The sequence below is a fragment of the Excalfactoria chinensis genome, chromosome 1 (genome assembly GCF_039878825.1).
Source record: "Excalfactoria chinensis isolate bCotChi1 chromosome 1, bCotChi1.hap2, whole genome shotgun sequence".
NCBI lineage: Eukaryota > Metazoa > Chordata > Aves > Galliformes > Phasianidae > Excalfactoria > Excalfactoria chinensis.
Window position 1 is genome coordinate 44,704,685 of NC_092825.1, and position 27,010 is coordinate 44,731,694.

The window sequence follows — 27,010 nt, forward strand, 5'->3', positions numbered from 1 at the left end:
TAATTAATGCTAGGGCTGGGATGGAGGCCATGGACCCTTCAGCAAATGCAAGGGGCAGCGGCCCATCTGAGTTGGTGTAAATAGAGAATGGGAGCTACAGCCTGCCTTCCCCGTGCTGCAGAAAGGGCTCATAAATGTTTAATAAACTTCTTGCTTTTGCAGTAGGCGAGGTCCTGCTACTGAACTGGTGTGGCCTGAGGACAGGTATTGTGCCTGTTACTATAGCACCACCTCGCACAACTCTCACTGTGGAAGGAGGCAGGGAGAGAGGGAGGGAGGGAGGCAGGCGGGGAGGACGAGCCCTGGCGAGGCAGCGTGAGGTGCACAGATGCACGGTGGAGCTGCTGCAAGTGTGCTGCCGAGACCCTGAGTATTGACAGGGGTTCCACACCACGGCTCTCCTGAACTGGCCTCCTGGCTTGGGAAGATCTGCTCTCAATTCTTCTTTCTGTCTTCCTTTCTTGAGCAACTGGTTGTTATTTTAGGGGTCACCAAGGGGACCGGCGCAGGCTCCTGAGTCTGGCATCGGGAAATATGACAGCAGAAGCAAAAGCGTGTTAACATCAGGGATTTCCTGAGGAAAAAGGACAAAATGCCTTTCAAAGGGTTCGATTCGCTGAAGGAAAGATTTTTTAACCCAGGAAAGGAGGAGGTGAAGAACACCGTTAGCGACTCACTGGGGAATCTGCGAAGGTAAAATCTGATAGCAAATTCCTAGCAAGATCCATTGGTTACATTGCTTAAAGAGAAGTGAAGTATCAAAAAAATATCTGAATATTAAGCAATTTAGAGTTGCAGAATTACTGAGTCCCCACAGTGTGAGACGCCCTGCTGTGCAAAGCAAACTGTGCCAGAGGAGCGGCGTGGAACAGCATGTGGCTGCAGATGAGAGAATATTTATATCAAGCAAAAGAGAGGTGAAGGAGTGTGAGAAGGAGAAGTCGGCTCGACCTCTTCTTCTCCCACAAAAATATAAGTTATAAGATACTGTTCTGGTGTTACAACGTGCATGAATTAATGAATGAAGAAAACCCCTGTGTGATGAAATGTGAATCATTCTGTTTTAACTTGCATGAGAAAAACTGATGACTTAATGGCAACTAATGGTCCCAAATGATGTCACTCTTGAAATCAGATTTAGATTCCTAAATTACAGAGGAATTCTAGAGAATCTTTTTTTCCTCTTACTAACACAGTAAGAGAAAACAAATAGAAATAAAGTACCAAGCTCAGCTGTGTGTGTGCATCCGTGTGTGCACTTATTGAGAGTAATGAAGGAAATCAGGAGAAGCTGCTGTTTGTTTGCAGAAAGAGGATTAAAGATTTGTGTCTTTATCTGGCAGTTTATGAGTCAGTAAACCAAGATGTTTGGTTTGGGATAAATGAAAGTACAATGTGACAAATGGCTAGTTTGTTCAACGAGATTGTTGGTTTAAAGGGAAGCTTGTTTCTATTAGAGTAGCTGCTGGCAGCATTGAGATATGCTATGGACAGCTGAAAGCCAGGGAGCTCAGCACTACTGGCATGCTTCATGTTAAGTGTCATTTGTCTCTGCAAGTCAAGGCACTGTTTGAATTGTACATCTTTATGATGTTTTGATTTTCTGTTGTGTGTAACCTCTTATTTTCTCTTGGGAAAGTTATTTTGAGTCAAGGTACAATTCTTGGCACATCTGAACATGCATTTTATCACATGAAAATGTACAGTAATTCACATGTATCATACTACATTGTGTTCGTATGGGAAAGCATGCATGTAGACTTTGGTGGAAGTTACTAATATTCACCATTACGTTGCCAGTTGCACTGTTCCTATGCCATCTGAATGGAATATCTTCTTCCACACAGTTCTGAAGAGTTGTCTATTCAGTCACACATTCTAAGTACTGCAGCTTTCCTTTGCTAACTTACCCAAATACCTTCAGGGTTTGTATCTAGTGAGTACTCACTGTGCTAGTATGGAGGGTTTGCCATGTTCCTGTGGCACACAGGCTTTGGATTATTTGGATTGCTCTCCTCTTGTAGCCATGCATTAGGAATGCCCTGCTAAAAGCACTGACACCCAACTTCATCAACCTTGCTGCTGAATCAGAGCAGAACAGATCACAGAACAGCCTGGGTTGAAAAACACCACAATGATCATCCAGTTTCAACTCCCCTGCCATGTGCAGATTTGACAACCACCAGACCAGGCTGCTCAGAGCAACATCCAGCCTGGCCTTGGATGCCTCCAGGGATGGGACATCCACATTCCTCCTTGGGCAACCTGTTCCCGGTGTGAACAGATCTGAGCTGACATACAAGAAAGTTTGCTGAACTTCCTCATTTTCTGTGTTAAACGCAGGTATGCCTGTGCCTTTCCTAGAGGTACTGGTCAATGGAGGAAATACTCCAAATGATGTGTGCTTTCTTACTCTGTCTGCAATCAGACCCAAGCAAGAACTGCCACAAGTTTAGCAGTCTCTTAGGAAACATACAGCCACATCCAAAGTTTTCTAAAGGAAACATGAGGGTTTTTAACTTGAAGTTAACTCTCCACAACTTAGCCTATAAAAAAAAGAGTATATACTTATTTATCATGTGGTGGTACATGTGTGTATTTACCAGTTGTGAGCCCAGCTTTGCTAACCGACTCTAATATGTTGCAGACCAACAAAGAATTTGGCTTAACTCTCACATCTATAGGTGGCAAGTTGTATTAACACAGGTCAGGTCTCTGAGAATGTTATAGCCAGCGTGTAGGATTCTAAAATTACATCAGGATCATCAGTAATTGTTGTGTGCAATGACTTTTGTTGTACATGTGGGTGAGAAGTTTGAGCACCTATGGCTGCTGCTGGCTAGGAGAGTGTGTAGTCTGGTAGAATTAATTTGAGAAAGCATTGTAATACATGGCAAGAGTTGATGCTTTCCTGTTATTGTACAATCAGTGTGGTTTTAATAACATTAAATGAAATAATAGATGAGGACTGCTCCAAAAATAATGCCTCCTATCTTCTACTGGTCCACAATGCTGGAGGTGAATGTTGATGGTATGGCAGTAGATGTTGGACCTTCTCACCTATATTCCATTATGTTTTGTTGGCATGCAATAGATGGCAGCAAAGGGGCTGCATGACAGAATGGCATCTGTCATGGAAGAGAGGATGAAGCAAAGGTGTGTAAATGAATTCTTCAGTGTAGAAAACATTGCACCCATTGGTATTCGTTGACATTTGCTGAGTGCTTGTGGAGACCAAACTGTGGATGTGGATGCAGTGAAAACTGGACCATTTGAGCAATGTTTTCCTAGCAATGATGTCATGATAGCAGCTGTGAAGTCACCTCCACTGGTGCTGATTTTCACAAGTCCAGCATGCAAGCTTTTGTTCACAGCTGGCAAAAATGTGTTGCTAAAAATGATGACTATGTTGAAAAAGATTGTTTTATAGCTGAGAATTTGCTCTATCAAATAGCGTTATTATGATTTTGTATCTGCTGTCAATTCCACAGAAATAAATAGGAAGCATTACTTTCCAAGCTACTTGTGTAGTTCTATCCTGCTTATTTATATAATTAGAAGAACAACTAATTCCTATGCTAAATCACATAGATCATAGATTGGTAAATGTGTATGTATTCTATTACTTTTATTTATGACCAATTTAGTTTTAAAAATTCCATTCTTCCAAAAATTTGCATGATTGAGAGTTAAGGCCCTTCAAAAAAGAAGAGAAGGAACACCAGATGCGGAAATGTTGCATGCAGTAGTTGTAACATTTGGGTATGAAATATAGATGTAGATACCTTGAAACAGCCAAGATGTTCTTATGTGACAAATGCTGTGTGTTTGCGGAAAAAAGCAGAGGGATATAAATACCAAGCAAACATATCCCCATCCAGCAAAATGTTCTCCAGCATTGTTCAAATAATTAAAGAGAAAACTGTTTCTGGACAGCTCTCTTCTAAATTATTAGTGTACAATTCCAGGTACTGATCAACTGGAAGTTACATTTCTCATCCTTCATGGATTTGTCATACCTTCATTCTACATCTACACTGTTCAGTGACATAAGGCCAAAATGCAAGGTCAAACACAGACTCTTGTTTTGCTTGCACTGTTTACACTTTGCTCCAGCTTCATTTTTGAATTGCTGTTACAAAACACTTTTCTCTGATACAAATCTGTTATAGTAGATGGGTTAATGTTAAGCTTTCAAGATACCAAATATTCTGAGGTTGTGAATCAGTTCTCAATCTGCTTTTATTAATGAGTAGTTGAATACAATAGCAAAACAATCAATTGCACTGCAAAAGCGATGTTGGACCACAGTATTCGTCCTCCTGCACCAGTGCTCCCAACAGTGAATTGGAGTCAAGGGATGTTTTCATGCCTATGTGAACTGACAGCTTGCTGAATGCATCCAGCAAGGAGCAGATGTTTTTGCTTTGGATAATGTGTCTGATCTTTGCCAGCCACCCAAAAATGATGCACCAATTAAAGTGTAATCTTTCTGACACAAAGTGGTAAAAGTACAAAAAAAACCTAGGAGTAATTATGCTTTAATTCATTTGGTATCACTCAGTTTATGCTGGAATAAGAAAATAACGTTACTTTTTTGTTTGTTAATAGATCTTTTGAGTTAAAAATAGCTCTAGGAATAATTATTTAATAATCTTTTCTCTTCCTGTCTTCTTCATTTTTGACATTTTATATGGTTTACACCCGCTGACACGAGCACACAGAGCAATGGAAACTTAGGGTCTTCCTTTTGAAGTGCCTCTCTGTGTTTCTGTCTGTACTCTCATTTCACCAACAATGTTGTGTCTTTGCCAGTGGACTGAAAGATCTCAATCACTTTCAGTAACACTGTAGTCCTATCATGTTTCCTGTCTTACCTTGCTTTAATGCAAAGTCCCCACTCCTGCCTAAACCAAGCCAATTTAACTTCACATTTAGCACTGCTTTGAGCAAGGGGTTAAATCAAATAACCATCTCAGTTCTGGTATTTTTTGGAAGTGTGAACTGATGTATCCTAACATGCTTTTCTCATTGTTGCTGAGAGTTTTATTATACAATGAAAATAAGAGTAATATAAAGGGGTTGGAATGGACCTCCAGAGATCATGGAGTCCAACCCCCCTGCCAAAACAGGTTCCCTAAATCAGGTCACACAGGTAGGTGTCCAGGCGGGTCTTGAATGTCTCCAGAGAAGGAGACTCCACAACCCCCCTGGGCAGCCTGTTACAGTGTTCTGTCACCTTCACTGTAAAGAAGTTCTTGTGAACATCCATGCAGAACTTCCTATGCTCCAGTTTCTGGCCATTTCCCCTTGTCCTGTCTCCACACACTGCTGAAAAGAGTCTGGCTTCACCACTTTGACCCCCACACCTCAGGTATTTATAGACCTGGATCAGGTCCCCTCTTGGTCTTTTTTTCTCAAGGCTAAACAGACCCAGCTCACTTAGTCTTTCTTCACAGGGGAGATGCTCTGGGCCCTTCACCATCTTTGTGGCCCTCCACTGGACTCTTTCTAAGAGATCCCTGCCTTCTTTGTACTGAGGAGTCCAGAACTGGACACGGTATTCCAGATGAGGCCTTACCAGGGCAGAGAAGAGGGGGAGGATCATCTCCCTCCACCTGCTGGCCATGCTCTTTTTAATGCACCCCAGAATGCCATTGGCCTTTTTGGCCATGAGGGCACACTGCTGGCTCATGGCCAACCTGTTGTCTACCAGGATACCTAGGTCCCTCTCTTCAGAGCTCCTCTCCAGCAGGTCATCCCCCAACCTGTACTGGATGATGCACCTGAAGCTAGAAACGAAGCTCTGAAGCTAGAAATGCTAACAATTTAAAGTGGAATTTCCTATTTTAATCCACATGCAGCAGCCCAGGAAGTTACAGATACCATCTGTACTTGCTAGACCTTGAGTATGGAATAGTATCCATTAGGTTATAGGCAGTTCATTAGACATACAGCAATTGGAGAAAGCTGTGATTAAACAAAAAACTCTCCTCTTGAAAGAGCCAGCCAACCACTGTGTAGGTTGCCAGGTGTAGCCCATCCATACATGCTCTGGAAATATTTTTTAATAGCCGAATATTATATGGAAGACTGAAGTGCATTAGATTTCAGATACATTTCAGACCAGATGTGTGAAAGAAGGAAATAAGTTACTCCTTATCAGAAAAGAATGAATTAAATCATTTCATCATCTTGTACACTAAGCTGGGCTTCTTTTATATTAAGTCTGTGCTCATGTTTTACTAGTGGTGAGAGCACCTCCATGGTGGACACAACAGAAGCTGGATCCTGCATCCACTGATTCACATCAGGTCCAAAACTAAAAGGCTTCCTAACACAGCTGCTGATCAAGGCCTTCCTTTAGAGAACACTTAACCCTAATCTTGCAGGTGGTGTTCAGAGGGCAGGCACGCATTTGGAGCTAACTGTGTGCTTAAGTGTTTCAGCATGTTGGTAAGCCTGTATACTGCATGTGAAACAAAAGCATTAGAAACTGATATTAGGAAAGGAAGAGTTTAGCTCTGGTCTAATGCTGTGTCTTCTAATCTCATCTTTCCCCTCACTCAGAGGTGCTTTAGCAGCTGACTGCAGCACCTAGTTGTCCATCTATATTTCACAGTAAGGCATTTCCATTTTCTTTTGCTTCTTCTGCTTAGGAAAATTGATGGCACCAACATCGAGGAGGATCACATTGAGCTGACAGAAGAGGGGAGGCCTGTGCAGGCCAGTGCCCGCAAGCCACAAGTGTGTGACTGCTACTGCTGTGGACTGCCCAAGCGCTACATCATCGCCATCATGAGCGGCCTGGGCTTTTGCATTTCCTTTGGAATTCGGTGCAACCTGGGTGTTGCCATCGTGGAAATGGTGAACAATAGTACTGTATATATAAATGGCAAACCAGAACTGCAGGTGAGAAGCCATCCTCCTTCTCCTGTTCTGTCTGGACTCCTTTATAGAGTTGCTGAAGTGCCCTATATTGAAGGACAGCACATGTATAGGTCAAAAACTGAGGCAGCAAGACACACAAGTCGGGATACCTACAGATGCATGGGTTCTTTATACTTATTTAGGTCTTTAAGTCACACAAAAAATCCACGAGATATAAGCTTTTGCAATGACATACAGAGAGTAAATAGTAGAAATGAGAACTGAGTTGGCTTGTATGTTTACCAAGTTCCCAGTCTTTCAGTTGTAGACAGATGTTGTTTCAGCTGCAGAAGTCTTTACTATTTACTGTCCTTCAGGAGAATGCACCCTAATGCTTCTACAGAAGGAATATTAATAGCTTTATGTACCACTGATCTCTATTCAGATCAGTGGATGAATTTCAAGACCTTTAAGTAGTCGCTGGCAATAGGGCAACAGTTAGTTGCAAGTTATTGACAGCAGGGAGTGCTGCCTAGAAGAAATTGGAAATAGGTGCCAAGCTATCTCAGATTTGTGATGGATGGCATGTGGTTCACAGAAGATGCCTACAAAGTCTTAAAATTGCACCCAATGAACTGTAGGTTCAAAGTGTATCTAAGTTTCTTCAGTCCTGCCTTGGCACAGCACTGTGTTATGTGTACCAGTTCTTGCATGTATAAAATTTACTTGTTGGATTCTTTTATAACAAGTTATTCACAGGAATACTGACTCTTACCTGATGTTTCTTCATGTTTCCCTTGAGATAACACCACCAAGTTGTTCTGTCTGAGCATCAGCCGCTCTTGATAATGGAATTTCCTCTATGTCTCATGAAGTCTCAGCACTTACATATTAACACTAAGAGACTAAGTTGAAAATCACTAGTAGAAAACTAGATATTAAACAAACTGAATTGCAACTCTATATACTTTCTTCTATACACAACAAAGTAATATGGAAAAAAAAAAAAGACTATAGGATCCATCATTTTTTCATAGTTCTGTCATGTTTTAGTGACAGTTTTAGTTCAGAATACGTCTATCTGTGCTGTGATGCTCAACCACCTTTCTTTGCCATGTGATTAGCCCAAGAGTAATCATAATGCAAAACAACATGGTTTCTCTTTTCTCCAGAATAGTTCTTCTGAATGAGAGGTTCAAGGAGAAAATGTTGACACTGGCCTTACATTAGTGTAATTGTACTGATTCAAGCCCTGTTTTAATGTCCCAGAATGTTGGGCAGGAGGGGCATCGTGGGTCACCTTTTGTTCACTCTCATATGTGTTTTTCTCTGGGTTTTGACTATCCCTCTTCTGAACAGAGTATGTTAAAACAGACTGATCAGAGAAATGCCCTTAATCAGGAAGATCTGAGTGAAAAGACTGAAACTATTTGGTATTCAAGGATGACATTTATTGTGGAAGTATTTCTCTTAGCTCTAGACATTATTGGCCATCTGTAACCTGTCTGGGGGGTGGTATTCTGTACCCAAATCCAACCCTATGATTGGCATCACTTTTTATACAAGATACACTAGTCAGCTAGCATTAACCTAGCTTTAATTTTAGATCACCTCTTCAGATGTCATCCTTTCTCCCCTTTCTTCCATAAACGTTTTCTGCTTCTTAATGTAAATGCTAGTTTTGCCTTGATGAGAAGAAGTCCAGCTTGAGCAATCTTATGTAATGGATGTGCCCATTGAAAGCAGCAGGTTCTTCATATAACACCAAGCAGGCATGAAAACAGTCTTCAAGAATAAGAAGCCCAAAGGGAAGCAATGGCAATAGCCAAGGGTGAAGGACCAGCACCAGCTACCTTCTGACAGAGCAGAAGCAGTAATTCCACCTAGCAATTTGACAGCATTTTGCCATAACTGGGAGAAGATTCAACCTCAGTAACACGAGTGCAAAGATATTATCTTGATTTATAGGATGGAGCAACTTCTGGGAGTCTTGCAAATAGCATTTACCTCATAATCAGTGCACTTCATTTTACATTTTTCCTGTTTGTTTTACAGAAAGCACAGTTCAACTGGGATCCAGAGACAGTGGGACTCATACACGGCTCTTTCTTCTGGGGTTACATTGTGACACAAATTCCAGGAGGTTTTATTGCAAACAAATTGGCTGCTAACAGGTTAGAAAACAATAATCAAAAGAGTTAAGCTTTACAGCCTTACAAATGTCTGTTTTTTAGGTATAGAGTCTTTTGTTACCTGTTTAAATCCTGCTCAGCACTGTGGAACCTTAAACACGCATGGAATCCCTCCACCGCACCATCATTAATGCAAATAGTTTGGTATAATAATGTGTCATTCAAACGGATCTCAGACACGTTTTTTGCATTAAAACCACTTGACACCATGTAAGTTGCTTTATACAAGTCAAAATTTGTATAGATCTGCATTCCACCAAAAAGCTCATGGACCATTTAGCAACTGTGTCTATTTGATTTACTGCTTATCCTAAAATGTGTCCTAACAAAATTTCTTGATTGTTTGGTGGTGATAAGGAGACGTGAAACATAAAGCACCCCATAGTATCAGCTTTTGGCAATGGCACACTGCTCGGCAGAAGAGTTTGTTGCTAGAAAAGGCTGTTTTGATGTTAAATGTGTGTGCCCCCAGTGGCGCAGTGGTTTAAGCGGCTGCCTGCGGCACTGGAGGGCCCGGGTTCGAATCCCCCCCCTGTGGCGCAGGGGTAGAAGTGCTGCTTCGCTACACAGGGGGCTCGAAACCCGGGAGTTGGACTCGATGATCTCTAAGGTCCCTTCCAACTCGCACGATACTATGATACTATGATACTATGAAATGGCAGATGACTATAGATCACGGTGGTGAGAGGAAAAGAATACATCGATTAATTGAAAAGAACTGTTGTATTCTTGGCCATGTTGGAGACCAGCTTCTTTGGGATTGAAGGCTGGAAACTGCTGGAAAGATGCCGACTATTTGCAGAAGCACTACTTAGCCTCTTAGTAACAAAAGAGTGGCTGGTACTAACACAGCGTAAATGATGCATTTACAACATGGCTGTGTTAAGAGTTGGCATTAAGTGAAGTAGTAAAGATTGGAAACTGAATCCCCAGAGCTAGCGTGTTGGGTAGTAAAACACGCTCTCTTTCTTACAGCTTATTCGTTCTTCCACTTGCTCTATAACTTACTTTTCTACATAATTTGGTGTAGTTCCCCGAGATGGACAGTAGCACTATGATAACATAACCAGTAACTCTGCACATGGCAAGGAAGACACGAGGTGCAGAACTCTTCACTGACCATAACAGAGCTCTCAATAATGCTTATTTCTTGGCTAAATCTTACTTGGCTTTGAAAGCAGGCTCCTAAATGTCAAGATGCGATTACAGGCTTTGTGTGCCACTTCAGATTTTCAGACCAGTTTCTATACAAATTCATTCCTTTGTCACTTCCCTCTGTCAGCCTGCTCAGCTTCTTTGCTTTTGTGTTCATATGTTGATTCCTTTCTTGTCATTTGGGTTATGAGCTGTCAAGGCATGAGCTGCTGCTTTTTTCAAGAGGTGTACAGGATGAAATAAAACAATGATCTTTGACTGTAGATTCTTTGTGCTATAATGCTATCATTAATTCCTCCATAGATCAGAAGGTTTTAAAAGTTTACGATTATTTTTCAATGGAAGATGATAAATAGCCATCCATAGTGAGATCTGCATATGTCTTTGGCAGAAAAATCAAAAAGGAGAAAATATTTCTGCTGTCATTATTTCGGTTTAAATATCTAATACCATTCCAGTATCAGAATGAAGCTTAATGTGTCATTTGTTAAATGCCACAGGCATAATAAGCCAATTCAGAACTTGTTCAACACCACTGAGTTTGAGCAGTTTGTAAAAGGAATGTGAACTGCAGTCCTCAAAGAGCAGCGTGCTGCCAGCTAGCATTAGTGTAGCCAGGAGCTGAGGACCTCTGCCACAAGGGAGAGATGAAACTCAGCTGTGGGATAAGACAAGGCTGTTCTGACCTAACCTTCCATATTCTAACATGCTGTGGTCCTCAGAGCTGTCAGCCAATGTAGCTTTCAGTCTGCAGAATGAACTTCTACCTGTTCTAATAGTGTTCAGTGCTGTAACAGGATTTGAGAGGTGATCCTCCTGCCTATCATCCTCCAAAGATGTTGGAGTCATGAACTCTTGGTATTCAGTGTAGCAGCTACTGAACGCTGCCTGTGGTACAGTAAGGGAACATGAGACTTCAATCAGCCAGATGCGAAAATGTATGCAAGCCTGCAACCATCCCATACTGAAATGACTGCACTGTGGCCCATGTGTCCATCCTGTCTATCATCACTATTGTTTATTATTAATATAATGCATTAAGTTTGCACCACACTTCAGTTAAGCTGAGAAAAGCCCATGTCTCTACTGGGAAGAACTCCCACAGACTGTGGGGAATGAGACAGATCCAGCTCTGAGAGTCCTGAAGTTTTGAGGATGTTACTTGGATCTATAACTACCACACAGTTTTCTGCTGCCCATTTTTCTAATGGATGGTAACCTCTGTGAGGCTGCAAAAGATTTCCCAAAGGCCCCAGGTGCATGGAGAGCCCTGACCGACTTGCACCCAGCTGCAGGAAGGGACCTTCCTGAGCAGGGACCAAAATGTTCATATCATGTCTTCCACAGAAGCTCTCTTGCAGAAGCACCACTTCTATGCCACAGTTGCAAAGAACGCTTTTAGCTATTATTTAAAGAACTGATGTTGGGAAGAAGTTGATCTCAAACTGTGCTGTTATGAGTTTTAGCAGCAGGAAGTGGAAATAATCAGCACACTCCCACATTTCAGTAAGGCACTCAAAGAAGACTTCACCTGATTTAAGCAAAACCCTACTGATACAAAAGAATTCAAGTACTTCCCAGAGTAGGAATAATGCTCTCAGTTTAAGACTCATGTAAACAGCTTAGCCACCAGCATCTACATCCAAGTCTCATCCTCTGAGATAGAGGTAAAAAACAAAACCTTTGTTAAACTGTGCATAAAACTCCTGTCTCATTCAGGGAAGAAAATGCAGTGACTTTATGTGTATTTACCCTTTTGCCAACAAGGCAAATTTACAACTGTCTGTGTTGGTGACTTGGCGAGTAGTGGAGAAATTTGTCTTTGAGACTGTACCTGAAAACAGCGTTGCTTCTGAAAAGCAGATAACAATTACATTCTCTTTTATGATACTTTTCTTCAAAGGGTGTTTGGAGCAGCTATTTTTCTAACATCTACACTGAATATGTTCATCCCTTCTGCAGCAAGAGTACATTACGGCTGTGTGATGTTTGTAAGAATTCTGCAAGGCCTGGTGGAGGTAAGAACATTCACCACTTTCATTTGGGGAAATTTGGTATTTAAAAAAAGTTATGAACATTTTGGTGGGGTTTTTTGATCCATCTACTGTTCTTGTTTCGCGGTGTTTGTTTTTCCATTGGTATTTTAACGGTGATGATTTTTTTCTTATGTTGATTTATATTTTTAAATTTATCTTAAAAGGAATTAAAATAGCGGATTAATGGTACTGCAGATAGACCTAGTTCTGCCTATTTAAGCCATCCACTGCATGTGCTAGGCAGCATTTTTAAGCCAGGACACTTTACCATTTGATTATCCAAGTTAGTTTGCCATCTTCACACCCCCCAGAGGAAAACTCTCCCAGGCTTATTCTAACCCTTCCCATGTAGTGACAACAATCTAGACAGGTTAACTCTGTCAGCAACTACTTAAAGTAGGAATGCAGTGACAGCAAATCATATGATGTCTGAAATGTCTGCCAGGGCGTCACCTACCCAGCCTGCCATGGGATGTGGAGTAAATGGGCTCCTCCACTGGAGAGAAGCAGGTTGGCAACGACATCGTTTTGTGGTAAGTTGATAGGCTTATAAATGTATTGACAGACATATTACTTACTTTATGGCTCACTATTTTTCTTCTTTTTTTCTTTGCTTCTTTGTTTGTTTGTTTGTTTGCTCAGTCTTTAGGCATTCTATTTGCTGTATGCATTGAACTAACTATTCTAATTAAGCATGCACTCAACAACTATTTTAAAGGAACTGAGGGCTTGTTCAGCCTTGCTCTTTGCTGTACTCATTGTGTCTTTCCTATTGTTGGCAGACAGACTTCTAGAAGGTGGCTTCTAGGAAATTTCAGAATGCTTTGGGGAAAGGAATCCAGTGGAAAGATGGGAGAAATAAAATTCTTTCATTCCATTTCTAGCCTTTGACAAGAGCCTTAGGTCTTTCTATGAATCAGGGAGCAGGAAAAATACTGAGTTTTACATACCATTCTCTTTTTATTCATATCCATATTAAAAATAAAGGGTTTTTCTTCTTCTAAATCTATCCTCTGGCTAGCAGGTTTTGAAAAGAAAAGCTGCAGGTCACTCTGTGCTACATTTTCTTTCCTGAGAAGACTACTTTGACTCTCACTCCTTTCTGGCCCTTTCATTTCTTCGTCTTATTTCAGTGGCTAACCTAGCTGCTGATTTCAGGGAAAGCTGTGAATGCTTGTATCTTCTTATTGACTCCAGGGTGGACTTGGATAGAGGTCTAAATGGGAGGAAGTTAAGCCACAACCCAAATGCACTTCCTCCACTCTCATACCCTAAAAAGTCCAGAGTGTGGAGCAAAAATATTTGTGCTGTAATTTCAGGTGGGCTTTGTTGAGAGTAAAGGAAAAGTCATACTCATTACTTTGGTCTGTTGTTTCTTATCCTCTAAGACACACATCTCTACTTGTCTTGAACTTTCCCACCAGTAAAAGGGAACTTGGAGCAGTGAGAAGGTGTCTAACAATACTGAAGAGACATCAGAAATAGTAACACTTTGAAAAGTGAGCAGCTGAAAATGGAGGAAGAGAAAACAGAAAATAAGCCTTGGTGGTGGGGTAAAGCCAGCTGGAGACAAATGACTGTGTGAGAGAATATGCAATAGAAAATATAAGTCACAGGAAATAATTGTCTGTTAGCAGTGGGACTGAAAGGCCTGGCAAAATGCAGAGCTAAAATACATGTGGAATATTATGGGAAAAAAAGGATTGAAATGTGAAAAAAAAGTATTTCCTTTTAATACTCTGGGAATGCTGTTTTTACTACAAATGACTCTGGCATTTAGTGATTATTTAGGAGATTCAAATATGTGCAAAGGAACAGACTAAAAGAGAGGTTCCTCTACACCCAATGCTGAAATCCCAGCAGTGCGTAGAAAAAGATCCATCCTGTAACTCAACACCCATTTTAGTTGCTACAGATCATCAGTTCTAGCTCTTGAAAGGTGAACAGGGATGATGGAAAGATTAGGAAGCCCTGTGTTAGCCATGTTCTTGGTTTCTCTATTTTCTTGCCCGGGGCTTCACTACTTCTGCAAGAACACTGAATTAATTGTACAGAGGCAAAGGGTCTCTGCAACGAGAAGAGTTTGCTAATGAATGGAGTGAGGTGTACTTCTGCATTTGCCTGTAGTTTTAGGCTATACGTGTTTGTTAACAGAGTATATAATAACGTCAAAAGCACACGTTTCTTATTTCCTAAAATAATTCAAAGCGACACTTCTCACATGTGATTATTCTGTGCTGATGCCAAATGTCCAGATTACATGAATCCTCCTTAGAAAGTTCATGGAAATTTATTTCCAGGTACTTAAGTTCTCAGTTCTTTCTGCAAGTCATTCAGAAATATATTTCACTAGTAATGTATGTTTCTCCGTTTGAAAAGCTTGGCACAGCCCACATTTTTCCTTTTATTTTTTCAATCACCCTGTGTCAACATTAGGATATTTATTCTGTCATTCTGTTATATTCTGTTTATGCCACTGGCATAAACTAAACACGGTTAAACAGACTCAGGGTTGACATGAGCCTCCACTCGTAATGCTTGTCGGGTGGTGGGGCTTGAGCCATGACAGAAGCTTCTCAGCATATTGGCAGCCACTGGGATTTCTGGACACCAAGAGGGCTTATGAAATCCAAGCTGTTGGCTTCTCTGACGTTTACTTCATGTGCCACAGGGTTAAGAGGGAATCCCCTCTTCAGATCTTAAAAGTTACACCTGTGTGGTGCTATGCCATCTGTGTCAGCTTTGTGAATCCCTTTCATTTAGAGGGCACAATCCTGGCTACAGAATGAGCTGGATGATCCCACTCCAGCAAAGGGCCTGTCTCTCCATCCCAGTCAAAATATCACAGCTGCCATCCCATCACAAATGTCCACAAAAAAGAAAATGATTCCAGCCTGTAGTAAGGGCTGGACTCATTTAACACTGCTGATATTTTTCCTCAATCCTTTTTCTCTCCAGGGTCCTATGCAGGTGCAGTTGTTGCCATGCCATTGGCAGGTGTGCTAGTACAATATATAGGATGGTCATCAGTCTTTTATATTTATGGTGAGTTGTTAACATAAAGAATATCCTCTCCCTAACTGGTATTACCTGCAGTTTTGTTAAGCCTGGGTATGGATCAAAGTTGTTCTGATGAATGAAATGGTTGCAAGTGGGTCTTCCCAATTAATCTCTACTTATGGCAGCTTCTGAAAACTTTTGTTTTTTAATCTGGTGTAGCATGTTTCAAAAAATTGTAATGACCAGCATGTTTTAAAATTGTAATGCCCACGATGTAAAGGACTAACAGGAAATACATTCTGGCTTTCAGTAGTGCGCTTGGTGGCAGTGACACATGGTCATCCCATGACTGGGTTGGTTGCAGCTGTGCAGGTTGTTCTGCAGCACAAGCACTCAAGTTGGGATATTGTATCCCAGAGCACCCTGTGCAGCAAAATACGCTGCTGATGGGGAGCCTCATGCTTCAGAAACCTGCCACAAAAAAATCTGTCCCATGAAGTAGAGATGTTTTCTGTGTCTTCTCTGGTTGTGAAGGTCTGTATGCAAATGTGAACATGTTAAGATCATTCTGTTATTTTCATCTCTTAGTTCCACGTAAAACTTTGTTTCTTCCATTTCTATGCCTGACACGTACTGTGTCACATGAGCAACATGATGCTCAAATGCTCTGCAAACAGGCGTGCAGTATGTACAGAGTTGGGAATCACTTTTTCTCCCTTCTCTGAGCATATTTTTTAATAGAGATTTGGTTTAATTGGCTGTTGAAATAGCCTTAACAATTTTAGATATAGAAGTACAGCTTAATTTCCTTTTAAAACTGAGTTTTGCATTTCCTGCCTCTCTAGGAATGTTTGGGATTGTCTGGTACATGTTCTGGCTGCTTCATGCGTATGAGAGTCCAGCTGCACACCCAACAATAACCAGAGAAGAAAGGGTGTATATAGAAACAAGTATTGGAGAAGGAGCCAGCCTGGCTAGTACAAATGTAAGTTAAAAAAGCAAAACAGCTTTTCAGTGACTCGTTATAATTTGTGAACGCTTTGCATAGTATTAGCATATAATGGGATGGTTACAGTTAGCTTCATAAGAGCAGCAGAACTATTTCTGTTGAAGATTAGGGGCTGTTTGTTTTATGAAGACTGAAGGATCAGGCTCATGCAAGCATACAGGACAAGTTCAGCAACAGGCAAAACCTGCAGGGATGTTTCAGCTCTTGGTTTACAGACCATCCCTAGTCTAGAGAGGGGAATGGAGTGGGGAGAGCAGGAAACAACACATTCTGGTATGTTCTTGAGAAATTATCAGACTTGTTCTAAAATAAATCCCCAAATTAATGGAAATACCATAATAAGGATCTGGCTCCAGATGTTATATTATCTAGCTGCCCTATGGGCTTCTGCCAAGGATGACTGAAATTCTGAGAGCTCAGGCTGGGATTTCTGCCCTGTTCTCTCCCACAATAGCTCAGTACTCTGTATTAAGACTTCTCTCCTTAGGAGGACCCTGGGAACTTACAAGCAAAACTTATTTCCCTATCAAACTTTATCCATTCCTTTAAGTAAATCATTTTTGCAATAGGCAAAAAACAAAGATGTTTCTCAATACACTGCTCCTCTACTTGTTTTAGAGAACGGTGTAAGAGAAAGCATGAAGTATCAGACTCTTCTTTTGAGCATACTCCTGAAGTTTGGCTGAAGTCACTCAGATCTTGTTTGGAGACACACACACTCTTTTCAGGTCATGATTTTGCCCTTGCTACCTGGAGGTTTGACTGCAGAGGATACGAGTACCATCATCATGCATTCACACATGACTGCAGACACAAAGTTGCTTGCGGAACACAGCTACTATTTTAAAGAAAGGAGAATAGCAATGAATGTTGCAATAGTTACTTATTCAGGCTTCTGGTTTGATATTTATTTCAAGTGAAAAAATTTCTGAACTGTTTTTTGCTCTTGCTGCATGGAGTATTTAATAGAATCATAGAATCATAGAATTACCCAGGTTGGAAAAGACCTTGAAGATCATCAGGTCCAACCGCAGCCTAACCAGTACCCCATCTCTAAAAAAAACCTCTGCTAAATCGTATCCCTGAGTACCACATCCAAACGGTTCTTAAACACATCCAGGGATGGCGATTCAACCACCTTCCTGGGGAGCCTATTCCAGTACCTACTGGAATATTAAGCATAAATATAAATTAGAAATGCCCAGAGAAAATTATATGAATTAAATCCTCTACCATAAGCTTTTTAGCTGAATGAAAGGAATTAGGTTGAAGCAAGTAGCGGCCTGCTGGCATGTTGCTACGTGTTTCTTAGTTTGGAGAATACTTTTTTCATCATCCCTTTGCAGGACCGTCTCAAACCTCATTATGACAGAGAATGGGGAACAGAACAGTATTTCCTCTAGTATTCTTTGACTCTGTTATTGATTCTGTTGTCCCAACAGCAGGATTTCAGAACAGAATTTTGTGATTTCAGTAAGCAGAGCAATATTAACACAGTAGTCATCCTAAAAGTCTTAATGATTACTAGAAAGTTTCTGTCTCTCTTGCCGCTATTTCAGGCTGATGTTGTAAGCAATTTGAAGTGTAAATTTTATGCAATATAATGGATAATCATGATGCTGATGATACTTTCTCATCTCTTTGTGCTTCTGCCTGCAAAAAAACTGGTGTTTTTCTTTTTTGTCCCCTAGAAATTTAGTACTCCCTGGAAAAGATTTTTCACTTCAATGCCAGTTTATGCAATCATTGTGGCTAACTTTTGTAGAAGCTGGACCTTCTATTTGCTCCTTATAAGTCAGCCTGCTTACTTTGAAGAAGTCTTTGGATTTGCAATAAGTAAGGTAAATGTCTGAGATGAAGCAGTGACCTTCAGACTCCACTCTAGGAGACAGAGGATCCACAGATGTCACTGGAGTCATTTCTGTAGTTTATTCCAGGTAACTGGGTGAAATATGTTTACAAACTTGGTAGACATGAAAGCATGCTAGCAAAAAGAAAGAAAGTTAGGGTTGCTTTCATTGATAACAAAACAACATATCATAGAAACCAACAGGTAAGTAAATAGAAATGCACAGGTTTTTTTAGTGTGGGTGGCTTAGCAGTACTTGCCAGGCAATGTTTTTCCTTTTTTTTTTTCAGTACATTTCATTGACAATCAGAGGTCAGATTCTCCATGGACTGATATTTCCTGCCTCTTCATTAAAACCAGTATTGCTACAATCTCCCTTTAGAATCTTGGATCATAGAATCATAGAATTACCCAGCTTGGAAAAGACCTTGAAGATCATCAAGTCCAACTGCAGCCTAACCAGTACCCCATCTCCTAAAAAACCTCTTCTAAATCATATCCCTGAGTACCACATCCAAATGGCTCTTAAACACATCCAGGGATGGCGATAGAGCATGAATGTGGACTGTGGGGTGGTTGTACCAGAAAGTTTTTCCAACTTTCCTTTAAAAAACCTACTTGTTATATAATATTTTTCATAAAGTAACATACTGTTTTATTATGGCAATAACTATTTATTCAGGGCAATGACACTCTGAATGGCCTCATGTAGCAATGGTATGAAGAACAGGGTTATTAAGACAATTAGATTTGTCTATTCTTAATTGTCTTTCATAAATGTTAGAATGTTCACTAATGAAAAAGGAATGTAAAGCTGATTTAGTGTCAGTGTAAGGAAAGTGAAACTCAGAGTTCCTACTGAATTACTTCTCCAAATTTAAGCCTCTACAAGGTGATGTGATGGCCACTAAAACTGTGCAAAACAGTCTTTTCATGTATTTGGAGTAAGTACCAGAGCCTACAGAAAAAGGAAGAACCCTCTGCCAGAAAATATGATAAAATGAGCATCAGTTTATAGGTCCTACTACCACAAGAGCAGAAGTATAGGCATGTCTTCAAATGTATGCTTATTCATAAGATTCTAATATAATTTCAGGCTTTATGCTGTATATTCACTTATTGCCCATGAAACATGCATGTGATGCCTTCATTATAATTGTGTCAAGAAACAGAATTTTTATGCAGAAAGGATCTCCTTGAGAACAGAATAATAAAAATACATAAAAGCATTGGAAACTGAGATGGAACATTTTACTGTAGAACACATAAGTAAGTGCTTTCTGGTATCTACAGTATAATATTTTCAGTCCTCTATGCCATTCTTCAGAGCAAACACCAAAAAGCAGAGACACTGCATGATGTCTCTAAGGTGAGATTCTTGTGCTGTGCCTTCTCCTCCAGGACCAGGAGATATTCACACCACCCTGCTTTGGATTTCTACTTTAATGAGATAAACTGTTGTAGTTTCATGCTCCAGCACTGTCATTGGAGAGAGAAATTTCATCTAGAATACCAACTCCAGTGTTTTTAGGCAGAGTTCTCTTTTTTTCCCATTTATTATAGCTTGAGCCCCATTATAGCTTGCATACAGGTGCTCAGAGCTGGAAGAAAAGCTGCCACTGCCTGGACAGGAGCATGTTGGAGTCTCTCAAGCTCCTAAAAATCTCTAAAGCTGGATATATGCTAAAGATGTGTCCTATATATGTATGATTCCTGTTCTTTTCCCCCTAAATCCCAAGGAAGGATATGAGCAGTAAGGGCTTACTTACTTTTCTAATTTCAGGTTGGCCTTCTGTCTGCAGTTCCCCACATGGTCATGACAATCATCGTACCCATTGGAGGGCAGATAGCTGACTTCTTACGGAGCAGGAAGATTTTAACTACTACCACTGTAAGGAAGGTCATGAATTGTGGAGGTACTACTGGATTCCCAAAATATAGTACTTCAGTTGTGTGCTGCACCTGGTGCAGATATCATAGTTTGGCCAATGTTTTATTGCAACATAAGAAAATTACTCTAGTTTGCATCTGCAGCTGGTTAATCTGGAATACTTAATGGAGAGCTGATGTTAGATATCCTTATGCTGTAAGTCCTTACTTACAAGCATGCTTTTAAAAGGAGAGGAGGCAAGGCAAGCTGTTAATAATTAGAAGGGCAATAAGGACTGGCTCAGAAGAGATTATGATAAAATAGTCCTCATCTTCAAAACTTGATTTGACAAAGCTAGCCACATCCTGTGGTGCTGCAGGAACCCTTTCACAACCTTTTTTTAACTGGCTGTGTTCCTGTATGCTACTGCCAGAAGAATCCACTAACAAATTCAGGCTGTGGAGATCAACTGGAAGAAACACAGTGGATGGACAAACCCTTTTTTACTGAGCACAAAATAGTTTATTTTTAATCTGGTCACTGGAACTAAAAAATCAATGGCATCTGCATGTAACTGGCAAATACTAAACTGTAGCATGACTGTGGAGTCATGCTTTTCTTCTGGCTCCTGGCTTACATTATTTATGAGTGGTATGGGCTGCCTGAAACAGAGATGCCTGCAGTCTGAGATGCCACAGTGCTTGGCTATACATCTTCACAAAGGATTCTTTTATTAATTGTATTTTCAAGGTTTTCTTTCAGCATTAATTAAAAACAAACAAACAAACAAACAATCCCCTTACCCCCCACAAAACAAAACAACAAACAGAAGGATTCTAAAGTTAAATATTAGGAAAAGTTGATTTCCACTAAAGGCAAAGCCTTGGAAGTTCCCTGTGATAGCCAAGCACACCCTCTTCTGTTGCTGACACAACAACACTTGTTTGAAAAAGTAGTTTCTTGTTCCACCTGCCAAGAACCTGTCACTTCACCACAGCCATAAGAAATTGAAGACAAGAAATATTTCTCTCCTCCCCCCACCCCTTTTATTTTTTGTTTTGTGAATTTTGTGGTGCTATGTAGAGAATCACTTTCTCACTGTTTCTCTATACTGCTCGATGAGTCAATTTATTCTATCACTCAGCTCATTTACAGAGGGGAGGGGGAGCAAAAAGTGCATTATCAATAAAAGATATTAAAATATTCCAGCAAGCATGTTCCCAACAATAAACATTTACATGTTCCTGCAATGTAATTTATTTCCACATATTTAATTTTCAGGCTTTGGGATGGAAGCAACCTTGCTCTTGGTGGTTGGTTATTCTCATACAAAAGGTGTGGCTATTTCTTTTCTGGTGTTAGCTGTAGGTTTCAGTGGCTTTGCGATTTCAGGTAAGAATTAATCTTATTATTAATTTCATTATTATTGTTAAAAGGGATGTTACCCTCAGTGCTGTTCCTGTCATCATTTTATTATTGTTTGCTTTAAGCATGGCTACTTATAGGGTGTTCCCTACTACTTCCTATATCAGAAACTATTTATTTCAGTATCTGTGAGAAGTGTTGTGTATAGGACATGAAGCTTTGAAAGAATCTGCTCTGTTTTGTTTCTAGTTTATACCAGCCTTGTGCTGTCTAAAGCCATTTACAGTGGTGGCCACCTTCCATAATGAGTATCCCTTAAAAGAGGAAGAAAGAATTACTCTTACGGTTGCAATTCCACTGTCAAGTCTATCTGCCAGTTTGTGCTTCCTCTGCCAGTTGTGTCTCTGTTGTATCCTAGAATCAACCCTAGATGAACCCTGTTCATCTGAAATGCTGTTTCTGCCTGTTTCATGAGGCTTACCAGTCTCTGGCTTTGTAATTCCATCACTATCTCTGCTATTAAAACTAATATATCTTCCAATGAAGAAAGCCCAATGAAAGCCCACCTCCTGGAAGACTGTCAAGAAGATGGATCTATTGAACAAAACAAAATAACTGCTGATCTTCCATCTTTTCGGGGTTATGCTGATGGGAAGTAGTTGTGCTACTCGGCTATGGGGTGCCTGCATGGCAGGCCATTTCTATCAATCAATTTTTATTGCAGAATTTTCCCAGCACTCAGCTTTTTACTATATTTAATCCCATGGACTTGGAATTCATCATCCTTTCTAGTGATTATCCATAGCCCTTATGATTAATTTTCATTACCTAAAGCATGATAATTATCTGAGCTGATTTTTACTATCTCTTTTTATTTTCTAATGAAATATTTACTGAGCAGATATGCTACAGTCAGGGTAATTAATTTTCTGACTGGTTTATATACAATGGGAGTTTTCTTGTTTTGTTTCATTTGGGGTTTTTTTTTACCGTATTGATTAAATATAACTTAAAGAATTGGAAAATATGTTTAAAAAACACTACCAAATATATATATATCTTTTTAAAAAGAAAAAATACATTTTACAAATATGACACTTTCCCTCCCTGATTAAATTTTTTTCCTGAATGCATTGTTCCAGTATGAGAAGACAGGAAATATGGCTACTCTATACCACTGTGAAGCCAAAATGAGTTATGTTTTCTACACAACATGGTTGAGGAATTTAAAAAGAAGTTTTGTGAAAGAATGAAGTGTTGCATAGTATCTCCCATCTTTATCACTAAGAAAATATTACCCTTTTTTCTTTAAATATGTGGATTAAGATTTCCTGCCTGTTTCAGGTTTCTTCATCCAGAACAGCTAGAGAAAACTTTATTGGCCCATTAGCATGAAGTTGACTGTTGTCTCTGGTATGTTGTAGGATTCAATGTGAATCACTTGGACATAGCCCCACGTTATGCCAGCATCCTGATGGGCATCTCCAATGGTGTGGGGACGCTGTCAGGCATGGTGTGCCCACTCATCGTTGGTGCAATGACAAAACACAAGGTAATGATTCTCCGTGATTCCCAGGGAAGGGATTTGCTTATGCAGTGAAAATTAAGACATTTTCAATTTTCCTGGGAACTCAAATTCATCATTAATATCTCCAGCTATTTTCTATTATTGTTGCTTTAAAATTCCCTTCTACAACAGTGCAGATGCTAGATTAGCTATTATAAACTAATTATCTGTGTAGGGAGGTATTATTTTATACCACCTCAGGATGAACCTCTTCAATATCCCCATGCTACCTAGTGAATGCTTATCAGGCTTACTTAGGAAACACCTCTGCAATGCACCCATAGTAGAGTCCCTGAGCAATCACTGATTAACTCAGTTGTTAGGGAGAGATCTGCTTTTCCATGAATATTTCATGTCCCTTTTTCTATTGTGTTAGCCCTTGATATGGAGTTTAAAATATTTACATCTCATAAATTGTGCTATCTGTAACATCAAGAATCAAACAACTGTCAGCATGTGCTAATTCATAGTATAATTCAGGCATCAATATTTCTTTTTACTGCAAACTTAATGAGACCTGGACCATTTTTTTCAGACACGTGAAGAATGGCAAAATGTCTTTCTGATCGCAGCCCTGGTGCACTACAGTGGAGTAATATTCTACGCTATTTTTGCTTCTGGGGAGAAGCAGGAGTGGGCTGACCCTGAAAACCTGAATGAAGAGAAATGTGGTATAATTGATCAGGATGAACTGGCTGAGGAAACTGAGATGAACAATGAAACTTTTGTAAGTCCAAAGAAAACATATGGTGCTACCACTCAAAACAGTGAAATACAGAGAAGGGAATGGAGAAAGCAAAAGCAAATGACTCAAGACACAGAAGAACAGACTTCTTACCATTATGAAAATGGGAATTTTCAAGATTTGTCATAAACACTTGAAATTGTAAGGTTTGTATAGCAGCTATTCCCATCTTCCCTTTTGCATAGCTGCCCCAAATCACCTGGTATCCATATTTATTTTCTGATTCAATTGTGTAATGTCTGTCCTTGTGACTAGACAAGAGGGGTAATACTTGATTTCTAATACTGTGGAAGAGATCTAACAACAATGGGACAGGGGGAAGTAACACTCAGTCTTCACTTTGCTACTGGATTCCCTTGGACAGAGCTCCTGTTCAATGATCGTTCCTGGCAGAGCTTCTGCCTTGCGTGAGCCTATGACTGTAGGAACAAGGAGCACCCTTTTATCCTCGTCTGAGCAGACAACAGAAAAGGTCATATCAGATGGTGGATCCACAGTGATGCATGTGATTGGTGGGGCTCTAGAGGCACACGAATCTGCCCTGAGTAGCACTGCTTTGCCTTTTGAGGATTCCTGTAGATTAACATTTGAGCTACTTAACCCATATCAAACTGAAAACTGCAAAAGATCAAAGTGGAGGGAAAAACAGATTTATATCTACATGAGGATATAACCACTAATGGTCACTCAACAACTGGAAGGTAACATGTAGCAGAGATGGCACAGTAGTGCTTCAACATTGCCCTAAAACTGATGTTGAATCTGCTTTATAAGTATAATCCACAGGGACTGGATGAGGTAATTAAATTGATCCTTGTAAGATTCGCCCCCCTTTAAAGATTTTGTGCAGGCATGAAATAATTTTGAATATAAAACCATCTTTAGTGGTGCAATATTATAAATCCTTATGAAAGGAAATCATTGTCCTGATGGAATTAGATTTCTCACTCAATTAATTATTGTGAAGTAATTTAAATATATTTTTCTAGTATTATACTGATAGAGTACCTGGACTCAGTCCCAACAGCCCTTATTTAGATAAGCCTATTTAGATGAGCAAAGTCTTTAGTTCTGGATCTACAGCTTTTTCTTCATCAACACAACAGTCCCACTGTTGCAAAAGATGTAGTACTGTAGCATCTGAGAGATAGCAGAATGTCTATGTCTAAAAATAATTTTCTTTTTCTATAGGTACATATTTTACAGTATAGTGTGGCTTTAGCTTTTTTCACACCATTTTTAGAACCAGCCAGTGGAACATGCCATGTTATGCAAACAGCTGCAACTCAGATTCATTGTGACATTAATATTCATTTCAGATTGGAGAATTTCAGTGCGATATGATATAATTTGTCTTATGTTATTATTATTACTGCCTCATTAAATTCAACTGAAAGCTATCCTCTCTAGTCTACAATGTGCTTTGTGATATTTCAGTATTATTGTTCTCATATACAGACACTGTGATGCACACAAAATGAGAACATCTCTAATAATCGCTTTACTGTTTTGCTGAAGCACAATTGAATGTCATGAGTGGAATTACATTTGTACAATCATTTGAATCCATGGATGATTTATCTCTCCTATAAGAGTAACTAAAAAGGGAGACCCTGAAATTAGCTAATTCTTTTCACATGTCTCTGGTCACTTTTCTACCCAGCAAAATCCAATCTACAAGAGTATACATGGATGAAAAGCAAAGTGGATGAAAAGCAAAGTGAGGTGAAGGTGCATCTAATTTAGCTTCAGTGAGGAATTCTAAACTGGTTTTAACTGATAATTTATAGATACAGGTATTGCTGTGGTGCAGAGCAATCCTACCTTGGCACAATGCAGTTTGTTAACAATCCACTCCAACCCCCTCCCTCCAAAAAACAACAACAAGAGCAACAACAAAAAACCCAACTTTATTTTATTAGGGAAAAATATAATATTTTCTCAAAATCTTAATCTTCAGCTTGGACTTCTTACAGGTTATAATCAACATCTGGGGAATTAAGTGGCAGGAAGTGGTCAGATGTTCCCACCAGAATATCAAAACAGCTGAACGTGATGATGTTAAACTATTTTGCAACACTGACCGCATCTTATGAAAGAGAGAGAGCCACTTCTTTGCAAATGGACAAACCAAACAACTCCTTTTTCAATCATGTGGAATGCACATAGTTACTACAGGAACTCTTTATATGGAAAACAGTATTATGAAAGGAGTTAATGTAAGAATCTAAGAATAATCTGGCAGAGGAAAGAGGAAGAGAATTAGCCAGCCTTAGTAAAGAGAAGACCCCACACTGATAATTTTTCAAGTACTTATAAATCATTGTACTAAGAAGAACACAAAGTGAACATTTTGTTATGAGAAAAACTACAAGCATCCTGACAATTTCAGAAATGGCCAAATGTGACAATTCTGTTGCTCCTGTGGTAGCTCTGGTGGCTGCAATTTCTTACAGTTATGCATTGCAACTGTCTCAAGTGACATTACAGTGAGGAGCTCATTTTGCATCTGCAAACTGAGCACATTGATTTCGTTCTGTGGTAGTTTGGCTTCAGTGGACAGTTGGACATTATTTAATGCCTTGAAAGAAATGGTTAAAAACTTGTGGACGAGCTTTTCAACTTAAGTATTTTCATTCTTTTCTAAGTGTAACTGCGTCCAGGGGTAGAATATAGTATCTGAAAAGCTGAAGTTATTTACAGACCACAGTGCTTCTCTAGGCAATCACAGTAGGATACTGGGGCTTTCTCCCCTTCCTTTTCAACTGTTTCAAATAGCTCAGATGGATTGCATAAAATGTAAACAGTAACGCTACTTGGAAATTACTTTTCTTTCCTGGAAATCTTTGTTAGTTAATCAAGTGTTTGATCTACTCAGTGGCTTCCACACTACCCTATGTCTGAGAATGAAGCCAGTGTATTGGGATTAAACAGGCTTCGTAATTCCAGGATCCTAAACCTCTTTATCTGTAACTTGTTTCAACAGTGTTCTCTTGCGAGATCTGAGAGAGCACAATCACTGAAGTTGTTTCTTTGAAAGTGTCTTCTTAAAATATGTTATAATATGAATCATTTAAAGAATAAAGAAAACTGCTGGCACAACCCAAACTGATTCCTAAAATGTCATCGCTCTAAGCTAATGGATGCAAACAACCCAAAGGAGAGATATTTTATTGATTAAACTTCAGTAACTGCATTATTTGTGTATTTTTCTGTCCCTGTGTCAAAAAAAAAATCTAAGAAAAAGTCAGACAGCAAGTCTTAGGTGCAGGTTGTTCAAACCAATCACTGGCCTTTCTTAACAAAGCTGCAGTTACAATTCCTCAGCACCTGTTTTTTTCCAAGTACAATA

General features: G+C 39.7%; 1 protein-coding gene across 1 annotated transcript; it reads left to right on the plus strand.

Moving 5' to 3' along the window:
• The first annotated feature begins 234 nt into the window (after positions 1 to 234).
• On the plus strand, positions 235 to 26,764 carry SLC17A8 (solute carrier family 17 member 8). Its single transcript, XM_072345695.1, has 12 exons — positions 235 to 693; positions 6,660 to 6,912; positions 8,926 to 9,044; positions 12,121 to 12,235; positions 12,699 to 12,786; positions 15,212 to 15,298; positions 16,099 to 16,238; positions 17,954 to 18,103; positions 19,895 to 20,027; positions 21,263 to 21,373; positions 22,771 to 22,898; positions 23,449 to 26,764. The coding sequence occupies exons 1-12, from the start codon at positions 593 to 595 to the stop codon at positions 23,785 to 23,787; spliced, it is 1,764 nt and encodes a 587-aa protein (XP_072201796.1). The 5' UTR covers positions 235 to 592; the 3' UTR covers positions 23,788 to 26,764.
• Positions 26,765 to 27,010: the final 246 nt, after the last annotated feature.

Excerpts from the sequence above, each read along its gene's own strand:
- SLC17A8 (XM_072345695.1), top strand. The coding sequence starts at position 593 with ATGCCTTTCAAAGGGTTCGATTCGCTGAAGGAAAGATTTTTTAACCCA. Across the intron at positions 12,787-15,211 it reads GGCAACGACATCGTTTTGTG|GGTCCTATGCAGGTGCAGTT; the intron begins GTAAGTTGATAG and ends TTTTCTCTCCAG. Across the intron at positions 15,299-16,098 it reads ATCAGTCTTTTATATTTATG|GAATGTTTGGGATTGTCTGG; the intron begins GTGAGTTGTTAA and ends CTGCCTCTCTAG.